Source organism: Cupressus sempervirens, chromosome 7, assembly GCF_028749045.1.
Source record: "Cupressus sempervirens isolate cs-2001-9-10 chromosome 7, ASM2874904v1, whole genome shotgun sequence".
In the NCBI taxonomy this organism is placed as follows: Eukaryota; Viridiplantae; Streptophyta; class Pinopsida; order Cupressales; family Cupressaceae; genus Cupressus; species Cupressus sempervirens.
The window spans coordinates 129,989,337-130,009,892 of record NC_143124.1 but is presented as its reverse complement, the minus strand read 5'-3'; the positions used below and the strand labels follow the sequence as shown (position 1 = coordinate 130,009,892).

At 33.4% G+C, this 20,556-nt stretch overlaps 1 protein-coding gene and 1 pseudogene across 1 annotated transcript; both read right to left on the bottom strand.

The window, feature by feature from the left end:
- Positions 1-2,362: 2,362 nt before the first annotated feature.
- LOC149545832 (uncharacterized) lies at positions 2,363-18,162 on the bottom strand (annotated as a pseudogene).
- A 75-nt stretch (positions 18,163-18,237) lies between these two features.
- On the bottom strand, positions 18,238-18,987 carry LOC149545831 (disease resistance protein Roq1-like). The gene is made up of 2 exons (XM_089793844.1): positions 18,475-18,987; positions 18,238-18,369 (listed from the first exon to the last, which is right to left on the bottom strand). The coding sequence occupies exons 1-2, from the start codon at positions 18,985-18,987 to the stop codon at positions 18,238-18,240; spliced, it is 645 nt and encodes a 214-aa protein (XP_089649970.1).
- Between the last annotated feature and the right edge of the window lie 1,569 nt (positions 18,988-20,556).

The window sequence follows — 20,556 nt, the reverse complement described above, 5'->3', positions numbered from 1 at the left end:
CCAACAAGGCATAGATATGATTTGTTTTGTTGTTGAGTGTAAGGAAAATTATTTACTTGATCTTCAAACGGAAAAAAAAAATATTTACAACATAGGCCAACTCCTATATATATTTATTTCAACTTTAAATTATTTGGTGTAGGAGCACCTAAGTAGAAAGGAATACTAGGAGGTTACAAGAGGATAGAATTTGTATTATGAATTTTATAGTGTTTTCAATGTATTAGGAGTCTATTTGAATCATAAGTAAGGCTATGTGAAGCCATTTGTATGACATTGTTAATATTGTCTTGTTAAGGTCCTAATTTGGTCAGGAAGGTTAGAATATGAAAGAATGACTAATAAAGGGTAAAATGGATGTAAAATAGCTATTAAAATTTATTTTAGGGTAATTGAATGTCCATGCAAATATTTATTAAGTTTGGAGTTAAATTTTCAAATTTGTCACATTGACATAAAAAAAATGTAATGCAAAATTGCACGAAATGCATAAAACATTGTAAAAGGTGCAATTATGTTGTAAAGGGTAGGGTTATTGGTTCAAAGGGTGGTTGGGAAGTTATAAAGTACCCAAACTAGTATAAAATCATTGTATGTGTGTTCCGAACAATGAATGGAAAGAGGAAGATCATTTTGAATCAATTAACATCTTCAAAATGTGTTTTTTTGATTGGTGTTAACTATATTTATGTTGAGTCTAGGTTGTGTATGGACCACTACAACCTAGAAATATCATACAAAGTGTTTATTGTTTAAATTAAGATGAATAAGCTTCATTTTTGGTTTTTTGGAATGATTATGTTGACAAATGAATAAGTTATGAGTATTTTGGTGAAAGTGGTTGTTTGTCGATTTGAGAATCCCATCATATTGAAGGGTTTGGTATGAAAGCATTTGGACAAGTTTGAGAACCTAAATGGATTCATTGGAAAGATATGTGAATCCACTTTTATTCCCTTTTGGTTTCAGTCAATTGTATGCAGATTTGGGAAAGCTATGGACAGTTTAGCAAAAAGAAGTTTTTGTATACCTCTAATGGAGTTGCAGACAATGATTTGTTCTCTCATAATGATTTATACATTGAAATAATTAATGGATTAGATATTATGAAACTATATTCGTATATGGTTACAACTTGATAAATTCATTTTGTGTAATTTGAATTTGTCTTGGGAAAGATATTGGATGCCCTAGGCAATGTCACAAGTTTTGTTTCTCATTTATGATAGTAAAATTGGGCCTTGGTGCAGAGACTATAACTTGAAAATGATTTATTTAGATTGGGCTCAATTAAATGGATATGATTTAGATTTATTCTTAATTTCAATCAATATTAACTAATTTTAATTAACCCTGTGTAGACTACAATGGAAACATAATATGAGGAAACAAGCTCTCTTATTTTGGATACACAATACCAAGTAGTGTGGAAGTTTACTATTCATATTCCATTTCTAGATAATTGCATCACTAGTTGTCCATTGTGAAGTATTTCCTATTTATCACAAGTTATGTATTTGTACAATTAATTCTATGTAAATTGTCTTGTCACAAAGATGAGCCATTATAGTAGAAAGTTGTATGACTCCCATCTCATAAAGGGTCCATAATATTTGTAAAAAATCCTAAGGTAGTTGAGGATTGAATTGAAAATCTAAGTTAACGACTCAACTAGTGGCCTCTTACATATTCTATTTATCTTAGACGAAGGACCAATGTTCCAAAATTTATTTAGGACTTTATACCCAATGCTATTTATACCTAGACAAGATCTTACTAATAAAAATCCTTCCATATTTTCACAAAGCTATAGTTGGATTTTTGTCTCGATTCATTTCTTGGGATATATTTTCCTTGCTATTGACTTGCTCTATTTTCTCTATCTCAAGCCCTATATTTTCCTTTCTATTGGTCTACTCTATTTTCTCAAACTTAAGACCTATTATACTTGGTTAGAATATATCTCTACTTTTCTTCATCTAACTTCAGGCAAGAACTTCAACAGATTGTGTCTCTTGTGAAGAAAAACTACTAGAAAAAAATATAAGAAGCATCCAAATAGATAAGAAAAATAAAATCTGAAAAAAAAGTCTACAATCAAAATCATGAAAGTATAATATAAGTTAATAAAGTAATTCAATTTTCAATAAAGTAAATAATTGTGTGCTTAATAAAGCATTAAAAAAATCCATCTCTCACTATAAAACGTTATATATATAAATTGTTCAATCTATCAAAAAAATATTTTTAAACAAACTCCAATTAATCTACCCTAACTACCCTTCTCGCTAATTCCAATTGAGGCTTACCCTGTACATTATTAGCCTGAAGCCAGAGCGATCAACACATTAGACAGAGTAAACTATTCCAGAAGTGCTAATAATTTCTTAAAAGCCTTCACGACTCTTTTTCTGCTTCCCTCAACTAGCACCTCCTTCTCTATGCTAATTCCTTCGGGTGTGACGACCACTATATCTCCACCATTTTTGAGGTGCAAGTATATTTGTACCACTTTCCTCTCCTCCCTGTTGAGCTCCTTTCCCTCCCTATAGCAGAAATAATTAGTCTCGCATACATATCCCAACAGCTTGGCCTTCCTGAATGTAAGATCAGGAAACTCTGAAGAGTTTAGAATGGGCTCCATGACACAGCTAACGCTACCTTGTATAAATATTTCTCCCGGCCTTCCTTGCAAATAGTAATTTTTGCAAGTAATTAACATGAACAGTAATATAAACTCAGAAAACTCTGAATTTGTGAAAGTTTTTATTACCTTCATATTTATAGATTGAATACAAGACTTGAGAGCTGATATGGTGTCACATACGAACTCCACTACTTCCAATCCTTCCACTTTCTCAAAACTTTGTATAACGGACTCCTTCCAGCGGGTCTGTCGAAGACATAGATGCTTCAATGAATTGCAGTGTTGTAGGCCTTCTATTTTCTTAACTTTGGGGCATTTTATCAGTCTAAAGTATTCCAGCGAAGCCAAATCGGCAAAGCTTGACAGCTCTTCAAACTACGAAAAATATTGTATTAGCAGCTTCTCAAGGCGTACGAGACCACTAAGATAGCTGATGTTCTTCAGCACTTCGCAATGGTATATTGACAGCGTTTGCAGGGTCACTGGCAGTCTCTCTATCTCGATTAAATGGTGATTTTTAGGAAACTTGTCTTTTTGAACGATGCTATGGTCCTCGACCTCAAAATTTTTGAGGTTGGGGCAACAGTTACTGGAAATTGATAGCATGGAGACTGGTTTGCAGTCTTCTTCCTCAGCACCAAATTCCATTGTACCTATGAAACTTAGAATTTCAATCTTTTTCAATGAGGGAAAGTGAACAAGAGAAGTCTGCAAGCCTTTCATCACCTGGCTCTCAATTTTGAGCGACCATAAGTTGACCAGTTGACCAATGTTACTTGGTGAGCTTCTCAACTTAATGCAACCCATTAGATCTAATTTTGTCAATGATGCCTGATTCTTAATTTGATTAGGAAAATCTTCTAATTCTTTACAACCGCTGAATCCCAAGTACTCTAGCTTTTTGATGCCTTCAAATACATCTAAGTTTAGTTTAAGCTTGGCACAACCTTGTAAACTTAGATGCTCTAGGTGTATCAGCCTCTTGAATGAATCTGGAAAAGTTCTCAACTGCTTGCACAGTCCCAGATTTATGTGCTTCAATCTGTTTAAATTGTCAAAACCCTCAGGTAGTAAGGATAACATTTCACGACCTGATAAATCCAGATATCCCAGGTGTATCAGCTGCCCAAAAGAGTCCAGCGACGTGCTCAACTGGCTACAGCAAATTAGACTTATGCGCTTCAATCTATTTAAATTACCAAAACCAATAGGTAGCGAGGACAAACCATTAGTAGTTGAGGAGAATGGAATCTCTAGATCTTCCAAGTGTGTCAACTGCTTGAAAGAATCTGGTAAAGTGCTCAACTGCTCACAAAACGTTAGACTTAAATACTTCAATCTTACTAAATTCCCAAAGCCATTAGGCAATGAGGAGAGCATTTCACATCTGGATAATCGCAGATGTTTCATCTTTATCAGCTGCTGGAAAGAATCTGGCAAAGTGCTCAACTGTGGGCAAGATAGCATTAAATACTTCAAATCTTTTAAATTGCCAAAACCAGCTGGCAGTGAAGATAACTTTGGACAGTATAAATATAAATGCTTGAGCGAATGCAGGCCACAGAACTCTTCTGGCAAACTGCTACCACTAAAACAAAGGGAAAGCATTTTAAGATTTTGAAGATGTCCTATTGAGGTTTGAAGCCGTTGCAATTTGAAAGAGAAACGTACGATAAGCTTTCTCAATTACAGAGGAGGCTGCACGCAAACATCATTATACTCAATTCAGTTCATTATTCTACTGAATTCAATTGAGAAAAATACAAACTATCAAAAAGCTGTTACATAAAAACCACGGATTCAAACTACTTACATCCACATTGACCTGCCACAACTCCTCCAAGTCATTAGCATCATCAAGCTCTAAAACACTTAAATGTCTTAATGGAAGCCAAGATGGAAGATTTCTTAGTGAACGGGTATGCCAGCGAAGCCAAACAAGATGCTCGGATAAATATGCAAACTCTTCCGTGAACTTATTGCTTTGCGCATGAAGTATATTTAGTTTTCTTGAGGTTCACATTAGCTAATGAGCGTACTCTTTGAAGGCCACAAAAGTAGCTGGTGGTTGTATCCCTCTAATTTGTATTTCTTTCTAAATGAAAAATACCAGAATACAAGCTATTTCAGTCAACTCTGTCGCAAGCAGAGGCAGAGAAAACAACAAACTAATATTTTTATGATATCACTAAGAAATAATTAAAGGGGAGCCAGTAATACATTTACCTGGAAATGCAGTATATTATGAATCTGCTATGGACACCAAAGCCGATATGATGAGTGCTCACTTGCCATCTCTCTTCCCATGTCCCTCAGATGATCGTGCATCCGTATCTTCGTCTCATTGAAGGTGTTATGTTTCTCAGAAACCAGCTCCACAAGACACTTATTTACAAGTGTTTGTAATCCGTGCAGGCCACTCCAACTCTATCCATCCCAGAGTGCTATAGTTGTGCTTTTGCATTCGCCGATGAGAAAACAAGCCGCATCCAAGAACATCTCTCTATCTTCTTTATCGAGAGCATCATAGCTAACCTGTAGCCTTTTTGTGATGTCGCTAGGCAATATTCTTGAGATTTTATCTAATTGAAATTCCCAGTAAGCAATGGAATCCTCACCATGTAGCTGTCCCCCTAATACCTTCAGAGATAAAGGCAGACCATCGCAAACCTGGACGAATTTTTCAACCAGAGTGTCAAATCTGGTGGGCGGAGAAGACTTCTGAAAAGCATGCCTGCAGAATAAATTCTTCGCTACTGAGCTCTCAAGTCTTGGCACTTCGTAAATGTTTGAGATACCCATCGATTTAAGAACACCCCTTTTGCGGGACGTCACAATTACCATACTTTGAGATCCGAGGTTGAGTTTATTTGGCAAAAGAGCATACAACTGATCGATGTCATCCAGGTCATCCAAAACAATGAGGGCCCGAATAGAGCTCAAACGATTTTTGAGTACCACTTTGCCTTCGTCGGCACCGTCTAATGACAAATTTTCAACGCCAAGGTCTGTAAGAAGCTTTTTCTACTTCACAGGCAGAGCATTTCTGGATGTCGCATCCCGCACGTCGGGAACAAAAACGCATTTCTGAAATGAGCGAAAGTTTCTGTTGAAGAGCTCTTTGGCCAAAGTGGATTTCCCAATGCCACCCATGCCCACGATCCCCGTGAGTTTTTCACTGTCTTCTTCACTTGTGACTGATTCGACGAAGCCTTGTACTAGTTCATCCAAACCAAGTGGATATTCGACTACATGTATGGGATCTATTTTCATTAATCCCAATGCTCTATTCACAATGTTCTTCAAAACTTCAGCCTCGACCATAAACATTATGGGCGAAAAATAAAAATCAAAACAAAACACACAACACGAATTAAGTAGAACCTATATATTGTAGAATCTGAAAACAGGTAAAGAATAGAGAGTATAATACAGCACACAAAACAACAATTATTTCCACGCACTAATTAAAATTACATTACAATCATTTAAAACAAATATATTACGTGTTCTCCAACGCTACAAACTCCTTCTACGCAGATATTCACTCTATCATAAACAATGCAAACTGATACAATTTTTTCAGTTCCTCTTGCATGAGCAGATAAATATTGAAGAATATATAGAATACAAAAAATTATCAGTTCCTCATGCATCACTTTTCTCAACATATATGGAAAACAGAACTTGACTATCGAGGAGAAAAAGAAACAATACATACTTATTATTTTTAACCAGTAAGCCGGAAAGGGATGAAATTTTGTGTATTGCCGGTATCCACTGATCGAGCCTTTCCTTGGTGTATCTACCTTTCTTTCCATGTTGTGAGAACGCATCGGCATATATTCCTTTTCCTTGATCAATATATCTGAGATCAGAGGGATCAACATGATAGAAAATGGGAACGATTGTAGCAGGGGCTCTGATATTGAGCATGTAAGCAAGCTCATCGAGACACCATGAGGATTGGGCATAGTTGGGAGAGAAAATGGCAATGTGAAGAGAGGCATTGTTCATTGCTGCTTGTATTTCTCTCTGTATCACATCGCCAGGCCGAATTGCACCTACATCGAGGAAAGCGCGGAATCCTTGCTATCAAGGGTTTCCTTAATTTTTTTGGCAAATGTGTATTTCGTATCGCTTTCGCGATGGTTAATGAAAATCTGCCAAAGCTCCGTGGACGCAGACTCGGAGAATGGTGGGAACTGGTCAAATATGTTTTGGCGATCTGCCTCATGTAGCGTTTGCCGACTGAGTTCAATACCTCGCATAAACTTGCAGAATGGAATGAGGCAGATTTGTACCAAGATGTTTAGAATGGACAGACACCATTCCTGCAACAATTTAGGGATCTCCATTAGAAAGTTCCCATTTTTCCTGGGCCTTGAAGAAGGTTTAGGCTGCTCAAAAGCGTCTTCCAGTTCAGGCTGCTCAATAGTGTCTTTGAGCTCAGGCTGCTCAGAATTGGAAGCCATTTCAAAGGATCCAAATTAACCTTAATACAGAGAAGAGACAGAACCACGGTCGCAAATAGAGGGAAAGAATGCTATGCGAGAAGAAAATAAAGATTTGGAGAAGAAGAAGAGCGAAAACATAGAAAACGACCTGTCCAAAACCGCGTGAGTTCTTACAATTTTTTACAAAGAAGCATCTCCGTTGAAGACAGCTACCTACGGATGCGGCCATGTTTGCGTAGATTGCACCATACATAAAATAGCATAACTATAATTGCAACAAACATACATATATAAATAGTCTAAATTAATAGATGGTAACATGGATGACAATGGATGACCATGCAAGCGCTCTGGGGCACCGGCTATCTAATTGATTATTTTTAATGTATCATGCACATTTTAGGCATCATGGCATACGTAGGCATTATGGCTCTAACAAGTGATGAAAGTGGAAGTAAAACATTTATGAGAACCATGCACTATCCTATCTTGCAACTCTGAGGCAACTTAGGGAAAAATACCTGATTTAGAGAAAACACTTTCCCATACCATATAGAGAAAAATACCTCATACAGGGAAATATTTAATATTCACCCACAAAATCAATCAAAAAGATTTAAATATAAATTGATATAACATATATTCAGTAATCTTGAACTTTCAGAGTTCATCAAGGAATTTTTTTATTTTTATTTTTTAAATTTGCAAGTCAAAAATCATACTCATAATCTTCTAAATAAAGCATAACCAAATCTTAGAAATATTTTGTAGTCTAAGAGTCTTGCAGAATTACTATTGTAATTGCTTGATACTTGGACAACATGACATGTTGGATGTAATCTTATGATTCTATTATGAGAAATTGGTGTTTTGTGGATCTGAATATCTGTGTTGTTGTTATATTATGATATGTGGTTAATTGTTGACGGCTAGGCTTTGGGGATTCTCCTACCTTTTATAGCATTAGTTTTACTTCAAAATGTTATTTAAAAATTAAAATGTTGTAAAGATAGACAAAGTTTAAGAGAGATTTAAAACATAAAATATAATAGTAATTTAATAACTATATTTAAATATCAACGCATTTAAGAAAGATAGATCTAAAATTTATATAGAATACATCTTCACCAATCCATAAAATAACAAATATAAAATTAATTTAAAAATAATATTATTTATTTTGAATTTTTCTAAACTAATATACAAATTTTCTTTATGTTATTATTACTTATTGAAATTTATCTAATATATTTCTATTTTATCTTTTCAATGAATTATAAGTATATCAAATATGATTTAAAAACTTCAATTGTTGATTGCTAATAAGTAAGCCAAAATACATAATAATAAACAAGCATTCACTTAATTCAGAATTAAAGTCAATTGAAAATGTCTCAAGTAAATAGAAAAGCGCGGTTTGGAGACACGCGGTGGATGGAAATGAAGCAACACTACTAAGTACAAAATATCTATCTATTCTTCAAATGTACCTTCTTTGTTGATCTCGTCAAGGATAATAATGAGAGTGATAATAAAACTCTTACTTTTCTTTTCTCCTTTTCTTCTTTATAATCAAATTTTCATCTATGATCTATCCCATTTGAGATTATGTAAATGCAATAGTGATTCGATTTACTCTATGATAATACATATTTTGCTAATCTTAACTAATTTTTGTCCAATATTTTTGCAAATGTATTTGTGAATTTTGGGTTTAACACCAATTCTTTGGGTCAAATTTCTGTGCCAGACCAAACCATGACATCCATCAGACCATCATGTGAAAGTGTGATTAAAAATATATCTTGAAAAATTCTCACTATATCTTCAATTACAACTATATCTTCTAGAATTCTCACTATCATTTTCTAGCACGGGTGGATTAGTTCATGTTAAAGTTGTCAATAATCTTTAAGATGAGTTAAGTGCAGGTGAAAATAAAAGAAGAAATAAATTAATGAACAAAAAAGAGAGGAAAAATAGGAACATATAAGTAGATACAACAAAAACATGAAGCACACCATGATGGTTATGAATTCAATTTCATTATAACTTTCCACAAATAGCACAAAAGTAGTGTGTGTTCTAGAAGCTTGCTTTACTATAACCTTAATGTAAACTTTTCAAACATGTAACATGTTCACACACCAAGTTATAAACATATAACATCTTCTATTTTCTACCAAACTCAAATTCATATTCTATTTTCCCCAAAAGAGAGGGACTATAGAGCTAGGGGAGACAACCAAGTAGCCGCCCAAGCTAACTTCGAGCAACTAAGACTTCCAATCCATATGTTAAAATCTGTCAATTTTTTCAATGAAGCGCCATAGGTGAGTGAAGAGCTTAAATCTAACCCTTTAGATTTTCCACATTTACGAAGTTCACTATAGAACTTGTGGAGTGTGAGGTGGTCTAAAAGTGTCATTTTCGAATGTTCAACCATAACCCATTATGTTCATACCCATATGAGCACTCACCAAAAATACAGTACTTTTTGCACACATGAACCAATCAAGCTAAAAAAATGGTTGAAACTATTAGTACTTGTGTGATTACTATTGGTACATATGCTATCATTTTTCAAACTTTTGTGAACAATAATTGAGAGAATCTATAACAAGAGCTCCAGGAGAGTTTGAGTCCCTGTCTTATGTTATAGGTGAAATATATTACAATTTTTTAACAGTATAAAGTATTAAATATAAGTGCAAGGAGGAGATTTTTTTAAGATAAATTGTTCTGTATCAAGTAATTTTGTGAAAATTAACGTAACAATGGTGAATTAATTTAATATAGTAATGTTAAAAATATAATTTGAATTGACGAATAAGTGTACTGATAATTTTATTTTGATAATGTAATGATGAAAACCTCAAAAAATTAATAATAACTATAAATATGATTTGTGAAGAAAATAAATTTATATTTGCATTTAGATGTTACTTTGAATTTTGAAATAAAAATAAAATTATAACAGCAATTAAGTTGTGAGTTTTGAAAAACATCCTCTAATTTTGACTCAATTATTGCAATTAATTTAATTACTGTTTAATTGAATTTATTTTAATTATATTTATTTTTAACTTCTCCTTAATCTGAAGTTTTTTATAGGTTGAGTTGAATTTTGCAAAAGATTTTATTATTTTTTCAATTGAAAAAAATAACAATTATAGAATTTCTAAAAAATTTTGAAATGTTTTTTTTGAAGAGTATTGAATACACCATTTGCTATTTAAATGTTCCCATGTATGAACATATGAATCTTCAAATACCATGGTTTGCCCAAGGCTATAATGGAGCTAAAGATTGTTTCCCTTTGTACCCAAGATACGAGGAAATCGACATTTTAATCACAAAGTTAAATAGTTGTACATTTAGATCATGTTGATGAATAAGTTAAAATAAAATAACTAGCCACAAAGACCTTTAAATGTTTGGCATTTATGCAATAAATCATACCTTACTCTGATGTCATGTCCCATTGCATTGAAAGCCAGGCACGCTTGGTAGACAGAGAAGAAAAATTAAATAATTTATTTTATCATTTTTAATTAGCCACATTGCATGTGAAATCTTCAAATGGCTTGTCGAGTACGAGGGCAATTCGACACATAATCCAATATTAAGATCTTCAACAAGATGTGCCTTTAAATTTATTCTTCAATGCTGTGGATTGATTACGATTTGACAGCTGAGGAGATGACATAAATAGCTGGTAAGGTACTTGGAATTAATCTCCAATAAATAAACTGCATTAATAATCGAACATGCTGCCACCAAATTACAATCTTGTCAGCTCTGTCTATAGATGTTGATTTTTGCTCAATAATAATATTCATAAAATGAATAAAACCTCAGCAAAATAGTGTTAGCCAATCATAAATTTATAATTAGCATATAATAATTTTTTTAAAAATATAATTCCTCAAAATTTTCAATATGATAGGCTGTTACCAAGAAAAAAGAAATTAGGGGGTGAAAACAAAACATTAGTTCCCAGCCTTTTTGACTAATAATAGACATAGTATTCATTAGAATGTGAGTCACTATTAGATCATCTCCCCTAGTCCAACTCTGATTGGTGAACCATTTCTAATAAAATAATAATAATTAAAGATAATTATCTTACCTACCAACATGGATAAAAGATCACAATTCAACTCTGCACAAGAATGCTCACCGGAAAGTTTTAGAGGAAGGATTTTGAAAGTTGGGGAAAGGTGGAACCATGGATGTAAGGGGAATCAAAAGTCTTATCAATAGTCCTCATCCGTTAAAAGTCACGGAGGGAAGATTCAATGTATGAAGAGAAAAATCCAACAAACTGTACTCATGTACCTGCTACACATCATAATCGTCAGTGCCAATGTAGTCAACAAGTTGGGGAAAATTGGAAAGTAGAAGTCTTATCAAGACTATTCACCCAGTTGTCTTGCATCACACTTGTCGAGAAATTTGCAATCCTATCGATCATAGTCATCCATCCGTCTCCTAGTAAAATAGTGGACACAGAAAAATTCTTTACCACTATCGCATTGCAAGATAATTCTTGACTACAAAGTTTTAATTAACAGCAGGTCAAACCAAGATGGATAGCCATGGGCCTACTGTTCGAAGGCAAGATATTTAATTTGAAATATTAGTGGGAAAGGGACACGATACAACTTCACATGCACCAAAATGAGTAAAATGAAAAACAAAACATTCCTCTCTTCAAGGGTTTGGAGAAGAAGCCTATGTTGTCGATACAATTAATTTTAATCGCTCTTTCTATATTGTAAAAGTAATTTTTTTAATAAAGACTAATTAATATAAAGAATCAATATTCTAATTGATTGTAGATTTCTCATTTTTTTCATAGTAATAGTGAAAATGATCTAGTAGTCTCCTATGCTAACTTTTGGAATCTAATGCTCCTAATTCATACGTCAAAATTTATCTTTTTTTGGGTGAAGCTCCATTGGTGACTGAAGAGCCTAATGCTAATTTTTCAAATTTTCTACATTTATGGAGCTCTTTGTAGACCTTGTAGAGTGTGAGGTGGTCTAAAAGTGTCATTTTAAAATCTTCACCCAGAATCAAGAAGTGACCATTGGAACATGGGTGACACCCAGAATCCAGAAGCGACCATTGGAAAATGGGTGACTAATGAGTTGTCTCCCCTACAAAATCAATGTAGGATGCAGATAATCCATTTTCACTCATTATTCATAGAATATTTTTTATTACATGACTTGTACATACCGATTTACAAAACCCTAATTGACACTAAAATTGTAGACTTATTCACTACCTTCTCTCTAAAGACTTATTAGTTGTTTGATTAGGTCAAGTGTATGTGTACCTCACACATGTAGGAGCTCAATTTATTTGAAAAATCTAAAATACCTTACACCCATATTTTTAGGCTTTAATTTCTCCACCTTTAAATTTATTGAATATCAAATTACATGTTTAGTTATTAGTCTTATTTGTTTATTTTAGATAGTTTTGTAAATTATATAGTCATTTTTGTGAGATCTAATTTGATAGGTATTGATATTTCCAATAATGAAAAACTAGCGATTGCACTCCAACAAAGTGCAATGGTTATGCCAATAGGAAGATATACTTCGATAATATATTGAAGAGAAGGGAGAGAACTATTTTTGAGCATTTTGTAAATATTTCAAATAGAAATATTGTTTGTGTCTATAGCATAAGATGGGTTAAAAATGTTTTTTGTTGACCAAAAAATGAAACTTTTTAATTAGACACAACTGATTTTAAATATTGGCCCTATCTATGTTCCACAGGATTTAGTTCACTCAAGGGAAATGGCACCACAAAACCATCATTATTTTAGCAGACATACCCAACCCCATATAAAACTTATTTTTGAATGTTTAAGTTGTGGAGGAGTCACATGCTTATCCATGATGGCTAGGGGAAATGACCCAATACTTCAATGGGTTCCAATGATTGTGATAGGAGTTGTTGACTTGATATCTACACTTATTAATTTAATATCCATATTTATTCACTTAATGTCCAATTTTCTTGATAACATCGCACCAATATTTTGACTTTAAAGTTGTTAGTAAATGATGACTACCAAAAAATAAATGAAATGCACCCTTAGTTGCAGAAAGAAACCAATGATGCAATGCCATGTTAGATGTGCAAGTATGTGTACCCTTTTTGCAAGACCATTAATCTTAATTTTTAATTGGGTTGTTTTGGCCAAGTTGAAAAAAGCATGCTTATGTGGCATCATAATTGATGATGTGGACTTGAAACCTTTATATTATAAGAATATAATTCACCAAGTAAGATGTTGTAAAAAGTTGGGAGTGATATGAAATTTCCAAGATTTTGATAAGTTCAAAGTAAGGGTCCTCGAGTATCAGGGTTTTTCCACTATCAAACTCAAATTTAAGTAGGGATGGAGTATAAAAAATATTAAAATTGCAAAATGTTTAATTCAATTTGCAATTGGATGGCAAGGAGGTGCTAAAATAAATAGAGATGGTATAAATTTCACTGCAAGTTTAGATTAAATTAAAAATGATCCTAATTGAAGCCCACCAAACTAAAATATCTAATGGACAATAAATACTCACAACAAATGCAATACATTTTCCAAAGGTGCAAGTACAAAGACACTTTCATAATCACATATCATATTTTATATTAAAGGTCATTGGCAAACCTTGTGCTCATTCAAGCAACAACATGAGACTTACAAGATTATTCAAGATCCTTATGAGAAACCACACCAAAATAACAATTGGAAGACCAAGAGTCACAACATAGAATTTCACAAAGGTGCTTGTCTTGGAATTTGAACCAAGATTTCCACAATGGGACCTCATTGCTTCAACCAGCTAAGATGAACCCCTTGGACAACATATAACATATTTTTAAAACATTATGGGCTTAGTATAACCTACATATTATATAGTCATATTAAAAGCTGATCCTTTTTTTCTTAAGCTTGGTTATGTTGCCCTATATTTAAATTCATTCATTTCACTATTACAATGTATGGTCGTCATAAAAGAGAGGAAGGAAAATGAAAAGACTTGCATCAATATATGTGTCTTACTCAATGTTATCAGGAAAAAATGACAGCGCAAGGATAGTTCATAATTTTTTCATGGGTACTTACCGATCGTCTTATTAAATCCAAACTTTGATTAAAGAGAGAACATACATTGGCATGTCAAGATTTTCATTCGCATGAAGATAAATAAAAGAAAATACATTTCCTATCACAAAGTTCTAGTTCTTTGTTTCCCTCTTTTTGATACTTGAGGGTGGCTAGGGATCATTTCTTGGTTGTACTCGATCATATATATTTTGAGCATATTGTGCTTGGCATAAGAAATAATCAAGGATATTTTGAACAACATCCCTAAAGTTTACAACACCTTTATAAACATCTTAGTTATTAACTACAATGCCCATAAACCCAAATAGATCAATCTTATTAATGACTTCATTAATTTGCCCCCCAAAAAATAAGGATACAAACATTCACTATATATTTATAGATGAAATTTTAAATGTTATTTTTGTGTTCATGTTTTGTTTTTAATAGATACAAAATTTAGTATTCCATTTTTTTGTATCTATAGACTACTAGAACTATTCTGGATGCTCCATCCTCAGAAAGCATGAGCAATAGAATGATCTCTAAAGATGTCTCTTCAAACTAAAGAATGATCTTTAGGATGAACAATAGTAAGATGTTCCTTTTCTACTTGTAAGGCCGAGTAATAATGAGTCATAAAATTGAACAAATTTCTAGTACGTTATAGGTTTTGTAGAAACTCAAATTCAAATATTCTAACATCGACATGGTTTCATTGTTTCATCATCATATTTATGCAAAGGATTTTTGTCGAATAAAATTCAAGAGAACTCATGAGCCCTGCCTTTAGCAACGTATGTTGGGTGGAATTAGTTCTCTCTCATATATGAGAAAAATAAATTAATGCACACAGTGAGTTCAATGATGCTTCATCCTTGGGGAGAAATATAAATTGCTAATAAAAAGAGTTAGGTTGAGCATCTTAAATATTAAATGCCTTTACTATAATTAAGTATAGTTATAAATAAATAAATAGGTAAATAATTTTAAAAAAATTCAATGTGTAATTTGAATATATATGTATGTGTGTGTGTGTGTGTGTGTAGATAGATAGATAGATAGATAGATATTGTGTGTGCGCGTGCGCATGTGCTAGATAAAAAATGTTAAAGTAGTGTCAATTTCACTATTTCATAATTGAAGTATGATAGAGTAAGTTAGTATTTTTAATTTTATTGGTATTAAAATTATTTATTGTATCTATTTTTTTTAATGCAAGATTGAGTTATTTGATATAAAAGAAAAGTTAGGAACATTAAGATTAGAGTAATTTTAAATAGACTCAGTCCTATAAATCATGTTCAGTCATAAAAAATGTAATCTATGAGTTATGTGGTAGCAAATGCTAATACATGTAAATTTTACAACTAATGATTTGGGCAAGGTGATGTGACTATAAATGTTGTCATACTAAATGTTATCATGATACTAATAGTACAAAAGTGATGGGAAGATTCTGGATGGTATAGAGAAGGGACTATGTATGGTGGTCAAGTTGGAGAAATTTGTCGGCTTCATAGCTGGCTCCCAAAACATGTTTGGCCAAAATTTTCTGACTTGAACTATTCTAGTAATGGAGTGTTGATGGCAAGGATGTGACAATTTTTAGAGTAACATTCATGAGGTAATAGCCTTATCAACGAGATTAATGATAAATATAATTTAAATTGTAAATATTTATTGTTTTTATTAATAAATAATTTTATTCAAAGATTTAATATTTATCTAATAGAGGTTCTCACTATTTACTAAATACTAATATATTAAATGTAATTATAATAAAATAATGTTATATTTTATAAAGATGGTTATTACATGACATTAATTTGATTAATAGTGATTCTATGTTGTGATTATAAAATACTTAATTATAATTAATATTATTTGTATACAGAGATAGATTTGGAATTTTCTTTTGAGTGTGTGGAAGTTTTTTCATCTTCAAGAGTTTATATATAGATTTTGAGTGCAAATTGGGGTGATTTTGAGTTCATTTCTTCTTCAAGATCGATTGAGAGGACATACAAGAAAGTTAACTAATAATGATGTATTGTTAGGACAAAGACTCCATTAATGAGCAATAAAAGTTATACATAGTTAAAGAATATTTTAGTATGATTTAAAATTCATCGACCATCCATTTAGTCATTTGTTTGGGTGACTAAATATTAGATACCGATTGTTTATTCATTTATTTAGCCACTTATATTAGTCCATCCTTTTGATTTTAGCCAATGACCAAATTAATCATTTATTTAGTCACTTATAAATTACAAAATATTCCTAGAATTTGATCACCTTTAGTCATGTGACTAAAAGTTTTAGTCATGTAGTCATTTATTTGCAAAAATTCTACTAGTGAAGGGATTCATGAAGATGTGAAACCACCTATTGATGCTCCTATGCAAAGATGTGGAACTTAGACTGTAGAACATATCTCTTTGAAGTCATTCACCAGGATGATATAAGGTTAGAACACAAGTGACTACAAACTCTTGAGAAGCATATTGTTCAAAACCATCACAAGGCTTCCAGAATGATAGATCAGGATTTGCCATTCAATATATTGACTACATTTGTTGAACTTTGCATACTCCTTTCCAAGGCGTGTTCAGCAATTGTATATATTTAAACATTTTGTGCCTAGCAAAATATGTTCAATACTTGTGTGCATTTTAATATTGATACTATTGAACCCAATTATTTTCCTTCCTAAGAATATTAGGGTATAGATGATTGCATATCTATATTGGAAATAACCTAATATATGTGAAATTGATATGTGATGCCTATCTTATTAATATAAATTGAATATAAAATATTTTTCTTTAACCTCAAATTATCTATAATATTTTATATTGAGACTATCTTAATAAGTTAATTTAATTAGTTGATATCAAATTTAGTATACTAAATTTGTACAATTTTCAATGGCACAAAATGGAAGTGCAAAATACACAATCAGTACCTCTAAAATAATAACTAGTAATGCTATGATTTATTTAATCAACATCTTGCAAGGAGGTAGAATGAATGACTACTAATGATATACTTTATTTTATTAGCAACACTTGCAATGAAAGTGAATACCATTAAATAGTCACAATTTAACTCAGAAGATTGTCTCAAAAAGAATAAACTATCCTCCAAAACAATCTACAAACTCAAAAACATAAGTGAACTACACCCAATTTTTCAAAATCAACATAACCCTTGCACCACTTGGTTCATGTGCTGGCATGAATGGTGAGCATCTGAATAATCAATAGGTTTGGTTAATTTAAAAAGGGTTTTTAGGTTTAGAATTATAGTAATGATCCCTAAAAAATTTAATGGCTTAATCTGAGTTTTTTTAGCACAATGTACACAACCATATAGATAAAACCCCTCTCATGTGAACATTTTGAAGTTAGTCATTTTTCCTTGACTTTTCCACTCTAGGACAAGAGTAGTCTTAGCCACACAAAGATAAGCACCACCTAAGATGCAACTTTCATAATGTTTACTATTAAATAGACCTTTGGGAAGCTCAATCATATAGAGATATTAGTTTAAAAACATATGCATCAGAAATATAAACTAAGGGGAGGACCCCATGTGGTTGCTAAAATTATTTTGGCTAGAAGCTGCTACTCCATTTTTTTACCAAAAAATTGTGAAGTTGGTGGTTTCGTGTAAGCAAAATTTGTGCTTATTTTTAAGCATCCTCTTTTAAATCAAAATTTTAAATGAATATCTATTGCAAATTAGATTTGGAAGAAAAAATTTAGGCAAGAGGAAAAACATTTATGAAGATATCTATGAAGTAATACATTTACCTGGAAATGCAGTATATTATCAATCTGCTCTAGACGCCAAAGCCGATATGATGAGTGCTCACTTGTCGTCTCTCTTCCCATGTCCCTTAGATGATCGTGCATCCGTATCTTCTTCTCATTGAAGGTGTTATGTTTCTTGGAAACCAGCTCCACAAGACACTTATTTACAAGTGTTTGTTAACCGTGCAGGCCACTCCAACCCGATCCATCCCACAGTGCTATAGCTATACTTTTGCATTCGCTGATGAGAAAAGAAGCCGCATCCAAGAACATCTCTCTATCTTCTTTATCCAGAGCATCATAGCTAACCTGTAGCCTTTTTGTGATGTTGCTAGGCAATATTCTTTAGATTTTATCTAATTGGGATTCCCAGTAAGCAATGGAATCCTCACCATGTAGCTGTCCCCCTAATACCTTCAGAGATAAAGGCAGACCATCGCAAACCTGGACGAATTTGTCAACCAGAGTGTCAAATTTGGTGGGTGGAGAAGACTTCTGGAAAGCATGCCTGCAGAATAAATTCTTCGCTACTGAGCTCTCAAGTCTTGGCACTTCGTAAATGTTTGAGATAACCATTGATTTAAGAACATCCCTTTTGCGGGACGTCACAATTACCATACTTTGGGATCCGAGGTTGAGTTTATTTGGCAAAAGAGCATACAACTGATCGATGTGATCCAGGTCATCCAAAACAATGAGGGCCCGAACAGAGCTCAAACGATTTGTGAGTACCACTTTGCCTTCGTCGACACCGTCTAATGACAAATTTTCAACGCCAAGGTCTGTAAGAAGCTTTTTCTGCTTCTCAGGCAGAGCATTTCTGCATCCCGCATCCCACACATCGGGAACAAAACCGCATTTCTGAAATGAGCGAAAGTTTCTGTTGAAGAGCTCTTTGGCCAAAGTGGATTTCCCAATGCCACCCATGCCCACGATCCCCGTGAGTTTTTCACTGTCTTCTTCACTTGTGACTGATTCAACAGAAGCCTTGTACTAGTTCATCCAAACCAAGTGGATATTCGGCTACATGTATGGGATTTATTTTCATTAATCCCAATGCTCTATTCACAATGTTCTTCAAAACTTCGGCCTCGTCCCTAAACATTATGGGCGAAAAATAAAAATCAAAACAAAACACACAACACGAATTAAGTAGAACCTATATATTGTAGAATCTGAAAATAGGTAAAGAATAGAGAGTATAATACAGCACACAAAATAACAATTATTTCCACGCACTAATTAAAATTACATTACAATCATTTAAAATGAATATATTGCGTGTTCTCCAATGCTACAAACTCATTCTACGCAGATATTCACTCTATCATAAACAATGCAAACTGATACAATTTTTTCAGTTCCTCTTGCATGAGCAGATAAATATTAAAGAATATATAGAGTACAAAAAATTATCAGTTCCTCATGCATCACTTTTCTCAACATATATGAAATCCAGAACTTGACTATCGAGGAGAAAAAAAAACAATACATACTTATTATTGTTAACCTGTAAGACGGAAAGGGATAAAATTTTGTGTATTGCCGCTTTCCACTGATCGAGCCTTTCCTTGGTGTATCTAGCTTTCTTTGCATGTTGTCAGAACGCATCGGCATATATTCCTTTTCCTTGATCAATATATCTGAGATCAGAGGGATCAACATGATAGAAAATGGGAACGATTGTAGCAGGGGCTCTGATTTTGAGCATGTAAGAAAGCTCATCCAGACACCATGAGGATTGGGCATAGTTGGGAGAAAAATGGCAATGTGAAGAGAGGCACTGTTCATTGCTGCTTGTATTTCTCTTTGTATCATTTCGCCGGGCCGAATTACACCTACATCGAGGAAAGCGCGGAATCCCTTGCTATCAAGGGTTTCCTTATTTTTTTTGGCGAATGTGTATTTTGTATCGCTTTCGCGATGGTTAATGAAAATTTGGCAGAGCTCCGTGGACGCAGACTCGGAGAATGGTGGGAACTGGTCAAATATGTTTTGGCGATCGGCCTCATGTAGCGTTTGTCGGCTGAGTTCAATAGCTCGCATAAACCTGCGGAATGGAATGAGGCAGATCTATACCAAGATGTTTAGAATGGACAGACACCATTCCGGCAACAATTTAGGGATCTCCATTAAAATGTTCCCATTTTGCCTGGGCCTTGAAGAAGGTTCAAGCTGCTCAAAATCCTCTTCCAGTTCAGGCTGCTCAATAGTGTCTTCGAGCTAAGGCTGCTCAGAATTGGAAGCCATTTCAAAGGATTCAAATTATCCTTAATACAGAGAAGAGACAGAACCACGGTCGCAAATAGAGGGAAAGAATGCTATGCGAGAAGAAGAAGAGCGAAAACATACAAAACGGCCTATCCAAAATCGTGTGAGTTCGTACAACTTTTTACAACGAAGCGTCTCCGTTGAAGACGGCTACCTACGGATGCGGCCATGTTTGCGTAGATTGCACCATACATAAAATAGCATAACTATAATTGCAACAAACAT

Excerpts from the sequence above, each read along its gene's own strand:
- LOC149545831 (XM_089793844.1), bottom strand. The coding sequence starts at position 18,987 with ATGGGTGGCATTGGGAAATCCACTTTGGCCAAAGAGCTCTTCAACAGA. Across the intron at positions 18,370-18,474 it reads GTCTGCCTTTATCTCTGAAG|GTTAGCTATGATGCTCTGGA; the intron begins GTATTAGGGGGA and ends AAAAGGCTACAG.